At 39.6% G+C, this 13,166-nt stretch overlaps 1 protein-coding gene across 2 annotated transcripts in view; it reads left to right on the top strand.

Annotated features, from left to right (window-relative positions):
• Positions 1–1,916: 1,916 nt before the first annotated feature.
• Positions 1,917–13,166, top strand: part of FBXW2 (F-box and WD repeat domain containing 2) — a 30,973-nt gene continuing 19,723 nt past the window's right edge. Inside the window, exons 1-3 of one of the 2 annotated variants that reach the window (XM_010998259.3) lie at positions 1,917–2,009; positions 2,112–2,220; positions 6,656–7,165. In XM_010998259.3, coding sequence (XP_010996561.1) covers positions 6,676–7,165 — 490 coding nt within the window. In that variant the 5' untranslated portion in view covers positions 1,917–2,009; positions 2,112–2,220; positions 6,656–6,675. Of the gene's footprint in view, positions 2,010–2,039; positions 2,221–6,655; positions 7,166–13,166 lie in introns of those variants that run through there. The other variant, XM_064490467.1, reaches the window with a different exon arrangement.

Below are 13,166 nucleotides of genomic sequence, written 5' to 3'. Positions count from 1 at the left end.
TATGGTGAGGTTTGGTGTATATCTCATTGGGAAGAATTTTGAATTCCTAGTATATGCTATGCAAGAACTTTACTAAATCAGTTATATGTCATCCAAACTATCTCTCCCAGGCAATTTTATCTCAAAATGGAAAACAACATGTAGTCCATTTTAGCCTGAATTGGAGAAACTAAGCATTTGATGTGTACAATTTTCATATTGTGTATGTGTAGGAATTACTCCAAACGCCATTTGACCAGCAAGTTAATTTTGAAAGAAAGAAAGAAAGAAAGAACATCCAGCATATTTTTATGTTCCTGTCACATAAGTGTTGCAGAAAAATGTGTTATAGCTCAGTTGTGACAGCAACCTGGATCCAGGCGAAAGACCAAGCAGCACTTAGTTGGAGAGCTCAGGTTTATTATGCCAGCAGGCCCACAAAAGTTAACACTCCAAGCTCTGGACCCCATCTGTAGGTTTACACAGCCTTTTATAGGCTGCCAGTTTACACTTTGCAACATCATATGTAAATAAGGTATAACAAAAGTTGACTAATTAGAAACAAGATTTGTAGAAATGGACCAATCAGGAGTGAGCTCCATGCAAATGAAGTACTACAAATGGACCAATCAGAAGTGAAGGAAATAAGCAATCAGAGTGAGCTCAGGGAACCAATAGAATTTTAGGGGTAAGTTCCACTTTCCTAGAAGTAAGCCGTTTCAGAGGCAAAAAGTGAGGTAGAGCCTCTGGCCCAGGGAACGGGATGGTGCTGGCAGGAGAGTAGTGGTCCTGCCTGGGGGTCCTGCCAGTCTTTTTTTATGGAGCTTCCCACCTCATAAGCAGTTGTCTTGAACGTTCTGTTCCTATGCCAGGCTGTATTTCATGTTTTTCTTTTTGCATGTTGGTATTCCTACCTGCCATTCATAGCAGTTTTTGGAATTATTGGTCTAGGAATAACTCACTACATTTAAAGTTGGCTATGTTTTCTCAACAATCATCATGCAATTTTGGAGATTTTTATAAAGTGGGAATATATATTCTAAAAAATTCATATGAGAGGGAATTTTTATATGTACTAAATCGAACAATTAAACAGGTCTTGAGTATAATTAAATACAATTCTTTTTTCAATTTTCTTTTCATTTTTTAGAGCCATAAATTTTGCTCCTGGATCTCCTCTGGGCTTAGACAATTTGTTTTCTTTGTCTATGAGAGGTCAAACAATATTGTCTCTGGAGCAGCTCCATCTGGAATTTTCAGTTTGATGCATCAAAATCCTACCATACTGGGGTTGAGGCCACTTGCTGCAAACAGTCAGGGGTGCTTGGTTTTCTTGATTACCTTAGCACTGCCTTCTGTTTCATAAAAGTTATCCAATATGAGTACTCATGTCTCGCTATATTTTCTTGTAGTGTCATCAGCATTCTCTGGCTTAGATGTCCAGAGAGGTTGCCTGCGGTCCACCAAATCAAATGTGCTCTCTTAAGACCTGACTTTCTGGACTCCATACTTGGCTTCCACCACTAAGAGTCAACTTTTTATTTCCCATGTTTCAAGTACTGCAGATGTACTCAGAAGGTAGGGAGCCTTCGCTGTGTTCTACCACTAACTGTACATAAAATATCTTATTGTCCATATAAATGTTATGTCTATATCCTGAGTTGTTTGATTTCGGACACATCTTCACCTCTCCCTCTCTCCGCCATAGAGTGAGCATAGTAAGAAAAAGTGCCGCACAGTTGGTGCAGGATCAGATTGGATGAGGGACATAATAAACCCGCTGGACAAATTTATATTTACAGCCTGGAAGCAAACTCAGATACAGGCGCCGTAGGTCTAAGCTGTCCTGCGCATGCTCCGCCTCCCTCTAAGCGCCTCCGCCCTCCCGCTTCCCCATCCAGGCGGGGGCCGGAAGTGCAGCCGCGTCCGCTGGGCGCCGCGGGCGGAGAGACGCGCGGAGATGACGCAGGCAGCACCGGAAGCCGCTCCCCTGTGAGACTGCGGACCCCGAGCAGCGGCCGCTGGTCCAGGTCTGTGTGTGAGGCGGGGCCGGGTCGGGGAGGGGATTCTCTGGCGCCCGCGCCTCTGCTGACCTGCTGCGCCTCGGGCTGTTTGTCTTTCTTTCCCTTCAGGCGCCATGGCTGCGGAGCGGACCCGGCCGCTGCGAGGCTCTGGCGGCCCGAGCGCGCCTAGTCGGTGTGAGCCCGGCGCGAGGTCCCGGGCCCCGGGGCGCTCGCTCAGGTCAGTGCTGCGCGGAACACGGCTCCGGGAGCGGGATACCTGGGAGCGACGAACGGGTTGAAGGGATCTGGAGTTGATTTTAGAGATGCGAGAATTGGGTCTCGGAGTTACTGCCTCCTAGTGCCTCAGTTTCCTTAGCTGCGAAATGAGTTAACAATGATGTAACAGGCCTGCCGTGAGTTTGAAAGATAAAAGTGTGGAGAGGTGGTTTATGAAGTACAAAGCGCTGTATTAATGCGAGGGACTGCGCCATAATTGTGGGTATGCCATGGAGACAGGTGTGTATGTGTGGGGTGCTGTTTGCAGTAAAGATAACAGTATTAATGCTAAGTGATGATGGTAACTGGTATTTCTTGTAAGCTTACAGTATGCGAGTACTGCACTAAGCATTTTACGTGCATTATCGTCTTTATTACTCGTAAAAACCCTCGCGGGTAATGCTGTTCCGTGGTTATATTTTACAAGTGAAGAAGGTGGGCTTGAGATAGGTGAAGTGATTTGCTCAGGGTCACCCAGCAACAAGTGGAATCGCGGAGTGTTTTATAAACACTGTATTCTTTCAGAGCTTTTAAAAATTCATCGTAAAACTGAAGGTGGATTTTAATAGATGAGACATCCACATGGTTTCAAATTCAAACAGGGCCCCTCCTATCCCTCAGCCCTCCAGTTTTCTCTGAAAGCTACTGGTGTTAACCAGCTTCTTGAATATTCAAAAGGTATTTTTGTGTATATGTGTTTATATAGATACGTTTTCAAAGTCTCTGTACTCCTTAACTGCTGGTTATATTTGATAAGAAAAGAGAGGGAAGATGAGGCCTCCTCCCCAAGGACAAATATCTTGCTTTCATTCTTGACTAGGCCAGGTCCTGGGGGAGGAGAGGAAAACGCGTTCTTCGGGTTTTATCTAGAATGTTGTGTCTTTAATAAGACCTAGGGGTATAGATTTTGTTTTGTTTTGGGAGGGTGGGGGTTGGGCAGGATGTTGAGTCTGCTTCTTCCTGTGGGACCCTGGGAAAGTCAGTTAGTCCATTGGGGGGGGGCATAAATTTCCTCATTTATTAAGGGCAGTTCTGATACCTTCCATGAAGTTGTGAAAATCAAGTGAGGTAATATCTGCGAGTAGTACTTGAGTCTTTAAAAACCAGTGCAAATGTGAGAGTTGGCTAAGGGAACATAGGGAGTTAATGGTAGAACCAGAGGCCAAACCCAGGTCTCTCATCTCCCAGTTTAAGAATCTTCACCCATTTCAGAGCTCTGTGATTGTTAATATTGAGCTCAGAAGGTCAAGTTTAATATTTAGTCTGAAGTGGGGGGAAAAAAGCATGAGACACTATGGAGCTTGGGGAGGGTGTAGAGAAGATACACCTGGTGGGAAATCAGAGCCTCAAGTCATAGTCTTAATTGCCCTTAATTATGCAATTAAACTCCCTGTAAGTTTAAGAGCTTGAGTGAGTTTTTTTTCTGTATATTTTAAGCCATTTTAAGAGAAACTTCGTGGTAATACAGAGTTGAAAGGGATGTTAGTGGAGCTTTCCTGCCAGCTGTTCACGGTAATAAAACTAACAAAAAGTGCCATTTGAGCTACTCTTCTGGGCTCTATGCTAAGCCTTTCCCTGCTCTGTTTCTGATTCTCATAATCCTCAAGGTGAGGTAGCTTTCATTTTACAGATGACAAAACTGAAGCTTAGAAGTGCGTTGAACATATATCGATGATCACATAGGAAGTGGCTGAGTCAGTAAAATATTTGACTGACTCCGAAGCATTGTCATTTACCTCATTTGGCCTCTATATCCAACTGTCCTTGACTGTTCCCAGGAATGGGAAGCTCACTACTCTGGAGGCGGCTGTTCCATTATTGGAAAGCTCTGATGTTTTAAAAGCTCCTCCTTGTGTTGAATTGAAATCCCACTTCCTGAAGTTTTCCCCGTGGGGCCTTGTGCTGCCAGCACATGATATTCCTAGAGGCTCTCTAAGAGTTCACTTTAGACCTGTGACCTTAAGAAAGTTCTCTCCAGAGTCAGTTCATTTTTTTTGGAGAAATAAACAATGATTTTTTTCATAGTGCATTCTGCAGAGTTAATGAGGCCTGCTTTATTTTTAAAAAGATGCCTTTTTTCATGGCAATGAGAGATGAAGAACTGAGAAAAGAGCCTCTTATAAAGGGCATCTCTAATGTAAGGGTTGGAAAAAATGCTTTTTAGGGGTTAGGAAAATATATAAATGTGAGAAATGGCTGGTTTTTTAAAAGATGCTCACTGGATAACTTGTCTCATAATCCCTGTGGTGTCATGGGCACATTATTTGGCATGCTGTCTACTATCTCTTAGTTATTTGGTAATGATGGGACCCTGATAATGTTTTCATGGGTATTATAAATTTGCCTCTAGTCCATTTAAATAACAGTGCATCTTATATAAATGTAAGCATTTCTATGATGGGTGTGTGGCATACTTTGTGTGAGTGTGGGTGTGGTAGAAGTTCTCCCCCCTTCACTGTAGAAAATTATTTCTGGGCAGATGTTTTTAGTTAGCTTTGTAATTGGCCAGTATTAATTAATTAATAAGTTGTGACATTTTGTGAATGTTCACAGAAAAGGGTTTTTTTGTTTTGTTTTTTGTGAATGATTTCTTTAAAATGTTTTCAGAAATATTGTAGATGGAAGGTTGTTAGGATTCAGGAAAAGAAGGAGGCTTGTTCTTGTGTTGATAAAACTTTTGGTGAACTGATTATTTTTTGGCAGCCAAGTAAATCCTTAAATTAATAAATCCTACCTAGCCCAAACTCTGAGGCTTTAAAGAGTGTTATTTTAAAGTCCATTCACTGTTTCAAAAACCAAAACTGTTAGACAAAAGATGATGTTATTGGAAGAGGTTTGTTTGCTTCTCCTGCTTTTGTCTGATAATGTTCCTGCCAAATGTGATATTGGGAAATTAATGAAAATGATTTTTACATGTCTTAACATTAACAAAGTTGGAAGATGAGATCTGGCTCTTTGTGTAGACCTGGCTAGGTGACATATATTGTAAAGAATTTATTTTCCTCTTCCACATTATTTTAGACATAAAAGTTTTTAAATTAGTGTGACAGTCTGATGGGAAACTGATCAGATTAGAAGGAAAGTTTTTTTTTTTGAATCATGGAAATGTTTCAACATATGAAAATAGAACGAAAAAACCTCCACGTACCTACCCATCATCTAGCACTGATACCTACCAACATGGCCCATCTTGGGAAAGACGATCTTTATGGAGTTGCTTTATTTTTTTTCTCTTTTCCCATTAGTTTAGTCCCCATCATTAAGAGTGTGTTGACACCTTAATATAGTATGTATTGCTAGATGCTTGTAAACTTGTTTTTGTTCCAGTTAGCCGTGAAGGGGAAGGTGGGTATAATCAGATAGGCACAGTGCTCCCAGATTTTATCACCAAGTTACGATTCCCCTGCTGGTAGCTGGCTTCAAAGAGAGACAGCTTGGTGTGGTTGGAAGAGTACTGATCTTGAGAGTACTGGCTTTCAGTCTGTTCTGTTGCTATTTTAGTGCTCTTTTGGCTGTAGGCAAATCAGTTACCTTCTCTGACCTGCAACTTCCTCATCTGCAAAGTGGATGGTACCCGTTTGGGGGGGTGTTTTGTAAGCATCAGGATTACTAATTTGTCTTATTTGTGCAGGCCTCCAGGACCCTTGTGGCTCTCTGGGGCACATGAGGATAAGAGTTGTCACCAGCTCATAAAAACAGGCTGTGTAAGGCCAGATGAGGCCTTTGGTAATTCATGTTCTAACAGGCAGTGCCATAAAGGAAGTGGAAGAACCAGAATACCTGAGCCGTATAACTTACTGCACCTGCTTATTTTTCTTCCCCAAACCTTTTTTTTGCCTGAACATCTTTTGCAAAAGCCAGCAGTCAGTTCTGTGATGCTGGTATCAGCTCAGGTTGTACTTAGCATGATAACTAATGTTGCAAGTTACTGCTCTGGGGATTTGCTTTCTGATCGTCACATCCTGGTGCTTCTTTTTGTGATTTTAGTGCCTAAATAGAGTGTATTAAGGAAATGCTGTTATGATAGTTTTGATGGGGATTCTGTTTTATAGAATACACTGTTTCATAATGAATGAATACTTTGTAAGTCTTTTACTGTAAAGATGCATGTAGCATGTGCTAGACTTCAAAAGAAGCAAGTCACACACATAAGTTTCATTGACTTATGTTTTAGAGGTCATGATTTGTTAAAGTATGTTTTCTCAAATGTATTTTCTTTTATGTGCATGGAAATTTCTCAGATAAATACAGTGTATTAACTGTAAAGTTAAAATGTTGTAACAAAGCATAAAGTTGTAATGCCAAGTTTTTTACACTAATTTTTAATACGTCATTTGTTAGTCTTGCTTGAACGGTCTTTTTGAGCAGAACTAATACAATATTTTGATGTGCCACAGGTAAATTTTTCCATAACCTTATGGAGAGAAAGGACTTTGAGACATGGCTTGATAACATTTCTGTTACATTTCTTTCTCTGACGGACTTGCAGAAAAATGAAACTCTGGATCACCTGATTAGTCTGAGTGGGGCAGTCCAGCTCAGGCATCTCTCCAATAACCTGGAGACTCTCCTCAAGCGGGACTTCCTCAAACTCCTTCCCCTGGAGCTCAGTTTTTATTTGTTAAAATGGCTCGATCCTCAGACTTTACTCACATGCTGCCTCGTCTCTAAACAGTGGAATAAGGTGATAAGTGCCTGTACAGAGGTGTGGCAGACTGCCTGTAAAAATTTGGGCTGGCAAATAGATGATTCTGTTCAGGACGCTTTGCACTGGAAGAAGGTTTATTTGAAGGCTATTTTGAGAATGAAGCAACTGGAGGACCACGAAGCCTTTGAGACCTCATCGTTAATTGGACACAGTGCCAGAGTGTATGCACTTTACTACAAAGATGGACTTCTCTGTACAGGTAAGAGAGCCTGGAACTTTTATTTTTGTTAGTTTTTGAATTTCATAGGGTTTAGTCTTACAAACAGAACAAACTACTCCTCAGGCTTGAGGATGGGAATTGTTAATTATATGATATATCGATGATGGCATTATCCCCCCACCCCTGAGTGACCACCCCCCGCTTTATCCTCTTTCACTCTAAAACAATTATTTTTATAAAATTTTACTAGAAGAAAGCTCCAGACATTCTTTTAAATGTGATGTGAGTCAGAAAGCTGTAACTACCTTTTTCTCTACTCTTCTTCCATGTACAATCCTCCATGTTGGTTAATTTATTTTTTTCTGTCAGCAATGTTTTTTAGGAAAAAAATAGTGGAAAAGTTGCTGTCTAGTCCTAGCAGATAGGTCATTTTGGAAGAATTGCTTAACCTCTATATGCTTGTTCCTTTGTCTATAAAATATAAGAGGGGAGATACCTCTCTTGTTCTGAGATCCTGTGGTTCTGAGAGGAATTAGAAGTTAAGAGTTTGGGCGTGGGAAAAAACACAGTTGGATATTTTAAAATTCAGCAAATAGTTAAGTAGCTTTTTATAACAAACATAATCATTAAAATCATGTGTATCTTGCAGTTAAAATGGGCACGTGTTTCTACATGTGATTATATTGGTGCCCACGTTTTAGGCAGTCCATTTTGATAGGTGTTGTTAGTACGCAATGTTTAGAACGACTCTAGGCAGTTCTCATCAGCGATCCCAATGCCTGTTCACTTCCAGTGCATGTAACATACAGTGCAGGGATACTCCGTGTTCTTTCCTCATCCAGGACAATTTCTAGTAAACACTTGAGCATTACCTAAACTACATAGTTGTCATTTTTAATGGTGTGTACTGTTCTTTTGTGTAAGTATATCACCATTATTTAGCCACTTCCATGTTAGTGCATATTTAGGTTGTTTCTATTTTTATGAATATTTTTGTTTGCATTATTTTTCCCCTTGAATTATTTGGGGCAGAAGCCTCAAAGGAGAACCACAAGATTGGGAAGTATGAATGATTTTATAGATTTCTCTTAGTGTCCTTTCCAGATATATTGAATTGATGCTGTGCCCACAGCAAAGCCTTAAGTAACTTGCTTCTCCCTCAGAGTCCTACCAGACTCAGTTTTAGTATTTGTAATAGTTAAGAGAGGTATGATTTCTCAAGATTGTTTTAAAATTGCAATTCTTTGTTCGTTGCGGATGTACGTTTTCTCTGAAATGCTTGACACTTTGTCAGTTTTATGAAGTAAACATTAAATTTAAGGCATCTCATGGTTTTGTCATCCTGAAATTACTCTGTGCTTACATTATTTTCCCTGTCCTATAAAAGCCTGATTATTGGAAGTATAGACTTCGATGTACTTTCCCAGCTGTGGTGATGGCTTTTCAGTGTCCTTTTCAGCTCATGATCAACAGCAGGTTTTTTTTGTTTTGTTTTGTTTTGTTTTTTAAGATTAAAATGCCATATTCCATTTGAGCTTGGCACTTACATATGTATATACTTAGGCCAGTACTGGCAGTTGACTCATTTTCAGAACGAACTCCAGCTTTAAAACAATTTTTTTTCTCATTAAACTTTGTGTTTGAAATGCTATAAAACCTCCGTTACTTGGCACAGAATACATTCACTGGATTTCTTAACTACCTGAACAGTTAAGATCTTCCATACCTATGAACCCAACCCTGCATTTTAAGATTATTCTCCCGGGGGGGTCTATGTACTATGATATTTTTAATATGATTAAACTCACTCACCTGGTTTGCATATTGAAAATTATGCTCTGTTCATTGAAAATGATCCAAAGCATTAGTTTAAAGCGGCATCCCTGGGACTGTTACTAGTGAGAGGAATATTTGTTATAGAATTAAGTATGTGTTCATGTCATCTTGTTACTTCAGAGCTTGTATTTTCACTATGAGTGAATGGGGAAATTGTGAATTTGGTTTATAGTGACTCTCAGATTAGCCCTTGAGCAAGCAATGAAACAGTATCACCAAAATATTGATGGTATAAAAATTAACATGGTATACATTGAATGAGGTGGTTATTCTTTTGCTTATTTCTGAAATGGTAAGCAAGGAACCTGTTGTGCTTTGTACTGTTCAATAGACATTTATTTATAAAATGCCTACTGTGTGAAGGACGCTGTGATGGCATGCAGTTCTTCTCTTGAAGAACGTACACACTGGGATTAGGAAGGGAACCTGGTTAAGTGAAAGTCTCTGAGTGAACTGTGGCTAATAGAAACACTAAAGTGGGTAGCTGTTACTCCACTGTAGTATAAATTATTGCCACGTGGGATTTGGGTTCAGAGTTGTCAGATCTGACTTTTCAAGAGAAGCCCCAAATCTAGATTTTTGTGAAATACCCTGATTTTTTTTTAGAAAGTATTAATCGAATTTTTAAAATACTGTGATTGAGTCATATTCAGTCTGTAAATGGCTGTATTGTGACCTCTGGCTTACAGTCGAATAAGAAAAACAAGAGCTATTAAAGAGGTATGATCAAATGATGTATTTAACTAGACTTATTGTGGTGAACATTTCACAGTATATACAAATATCAAATCATTTTGTTACATAGCTGGAATTAATATAATTTTGTATGTCAGTTATATCTCAAATTAAAAGAGAGACTGACCGAAAAAATGGTGTAGTTGAATTGTGTGAGGTAAATAAAATTATATAGTTGTCCAGAAGAAGGAATGATTTCTTCCATTTGGGAAGGTAGAGCATTGTTCACGTTGGGTCTTGAAGAATGTGTAGATTTTAGAGAGTTGAGATACACAATCAGGGCTTTCCAATAGGAAGATCAACATTCAAAAGGCATGGGAAGGGCCAAGCATGGAAGAAAATAAAGAAAACCATTTAGACTAGAATCTTGGAATATAAGTAGGAACTCTTAAGAGACTTTCAGAATATAATCTGAAGAAATAGGCTGGGACTGTGTTTTCACAACTGGGATGCCAGGAACATGTGTTTGGAGAGTTTTCTGTAAACTGAAAGATTTCTGAACAGAAAAAGGGCCAGATTCAGAGCTTTCTGCTTCAGGTAAACTAGTGTTTCTTATTTCTGTCAGATCCAGGTCCTCTTTTTATAACATATTTTACAATATCCTCCTAACTTGAAGTAAAATTCATAGAAGTAACTTATCTCTACATACACAGTTTTAAAATCAATGTAATACCCAAACTCTGATCCAGAAGAGAAATAGGAGGACTGCAACTTAAAATAATATGTAATATACCAGGTCCAGGTTGCTCCCTTACATGGTTCTTTGAATCAAATAACACAGCCTCTCTCCCCTAGAGGATGGTCACTGTCAGTTCCCAGCCTACCTGAGAGCCTTGCCACTCTGAGGGGATGTCCTCGCCTCACTAAGCCTGGTTAGTGGGCATCGCAGTATTTCTTTTCACACACAGTGATGAGTACATCAAGAGTGTGCTGCTCTTTGATTTCTATTTGAAATGTTTGAGTAAGGATATTGTGACAACACTACAACATTGCAGTAATGCTCCAGTGTGTTAGACTTTGAGAGTTTCAGAAATGTGATGTTTCCTTCCTTTGCCCCATGAGGGGTATAACTGTTTCTAGCCCTCAGGTTTTAAATAAAAGCAATTAAAGTAGCTATTTTTAAACATTTTCTTTCCTCCAACATGATTTTCTTCTTTTAATTAACTCAGTCTGTATCCACCTGGGTAACAGCCAACAAAGGCGATTTGAAGACCAGAAACACATCCATTTTCTGATAGACACAGACATATATATTCCATACTTTGCACCTTAATGAAATACTTTGAAACAGAAAAAAAAAATACACATTGAACAGGTAGTGCTCAAGCATGGCTGTGCTAGGAGGTGGTAATCAGATGTCAACATCTATGTGTACTGTCATTGTGAACATGACAGCCATGAATGCAGAATGTTGTATTTATGTCACAGATACCGTCCGTGACATGATCTTTTCAAATGGTGAAAAACTCTCAGTTTTTCCCAGGAAAATACATCTTTCCTCAATTTATTTGGTAGTTAACACTCCAGAAAAAATTCAGCATACAGTTAAATTGCAAATATGCTTTGTAAAAAACCAGGTTTTAGGCTCAGTCAGATAACTAAGGATAAGCTTTTCACTTAAGAATATCTGGTAGAACCTTCAAGAATGTCATGCGGAATACAAGACAATTCTTCTTGTGCATTGCAGACATTGCAGGATGTTCGGCATTCCTGGTCTCTGCCCAGTAGATGCCAGTAATGTCCCTCCATTGTGACAATGAAGCCTTCCTACAGATTTGTAAAATATTCCCCCTAGGAGATGTTGCTAGTTCTATTGATGCCCTTTGACATGGACAAATCTGGAGCTTCCAAGTTGAAGTATTAGCTTGTTGCAGTTTAGATGAGCTTAAATAGGTCTAGATTTAGGATACTAAGAGTAGAGATTTTTTTAAAGGGGCAGTTAAATGGAAGAGCAGCCATTGAAATAGAATTGCCAGGAGTTGGCAGTGATTTGGGTATGTGGAGTAGGGACCCTTCAGAAATGGTCGATAGTTTCTAGCTGTGTGTATACCTCGGAAGACAGTAGTAGTAACAAGAACAGAAAATGAAGGAATAAATTCAAGAGGGTAGATGGAGTTCAATTTGGGATGAGCTGAATTCAGCTGGATGTGTAAGTAAGAGTGGAAATTTCCATAGTCTAGAAATGCAAGGTGAGAGCTTGGGAGAGTGCGCAGGACAGGAGAGAGAGATTTGGGAGTTAGTCACATCACAGCTGTGACTGTAAGTGAAATTTTAAAAGGAGATGGAGAGAGGAAAAGGAATAGAGCATAAGGTGGATCCTTTGAGAGTATACACAGAGGAAAGATAGAGATAAAGAAACAGAACAGTGATGAAGAGAGTTTCAAGAAGGAGCATGAAGATTACCTGTCTTAGAGAGCACTGGTAAATTCACTTGGTAGGCAGAGTCAGATGCCTTAGAGAGGTGGTTTGAGAGCTGAGATCTGATTCTACCAGTTAAATATTTAAACTTGGAAAGATAGCTTACTCTTTGGGTTACAGCTCATTTTTCTGCTTACTTTTGTTACATACCTATCTCTGTAATTTTTATCAAATATTGTTTTCACCATTTTCTGAATTGAGGGGGCTTCTCCCCTCCTTTCATGTAGTGAAAAATAGTCTGCATTTATTTAGTCCCCTTTCACTTTCCTCTCTAGGCTGCATCATTGATGACCTCTTTGAAAACATGTGTTGGTCAGCACAGCGAATGGGAGTCCATAGAGAAAGCTGACATAAAGCCAGAGAGGAGCAGAGAATAGTGGCTCCTAAGGGCTTGGCAGTTAGCAGTAGACTTACACCCCTATAAAATGGAATGCGACTCAACCTGATTGTTTTCTGATGTATTTTTAGGGTATAAAACTGAATGGCCTAATGTTTTCCTGAATACACTAGTTTAAATAATTAGGTTAAATAATCCTCCCTCCTTTTTTAAAAAAAAAATTGTGGTAAAATATATATAAGATTTAGCATTTTAACAATTTTAAGTGTACTGTTCATTGCCATTAATTACATTCACATTGTTGTGCAAACATCACCACCATCTACCTCCAGAACTGTTGGCATCTTCCCAAACTGAAACTGTACTCATTAAGCACTGACACCCTGTTCCCTCCTCCACCCAGCCCCTGGCAACCACCACTCTACTTTCTGTCTCTGAATTTGGCTAATCTAAGTACCTCATGGGTGGAATCTTAGAGTATTTGTTCTTTTGTAACTGACTTACTTCACTTAGCGTAATTTCTCCGAGGTTCCTCCGTCTTGTAGCGTATGTCAGAATTTCCTTCCTTCTGGAGGCCCAATACTAATCCATTGTATGTATATACCACATTTTGTTTATCCTCCCTTCTAGTTTTTAAGTAGCCTTCCTGTCTCCAGTTTTGTCCCGCTTCAGACCATTCTCCATGGTACAGCCACAGTGATCTTTCAGAAATGC

This window comes from Camelus dromedarius, chromosome 10, assembly GCF_036321535.1.
Source record: "Camelus dromedarius isolate mCamDro1 chromosome 10, mCamDro1.pat, whole genome shotgun sequence".
Lineage (NCBI taxonomy): Eukaryota > Metazoa > Chordata > Mammalia > Artiodactyla > Camelidae > Camelus > Camelus dromedarius.
Note: the sequence above shows the minus strand (reverse complement) of the source record. Positions and strands in the feature narration are given on the sequence as shown.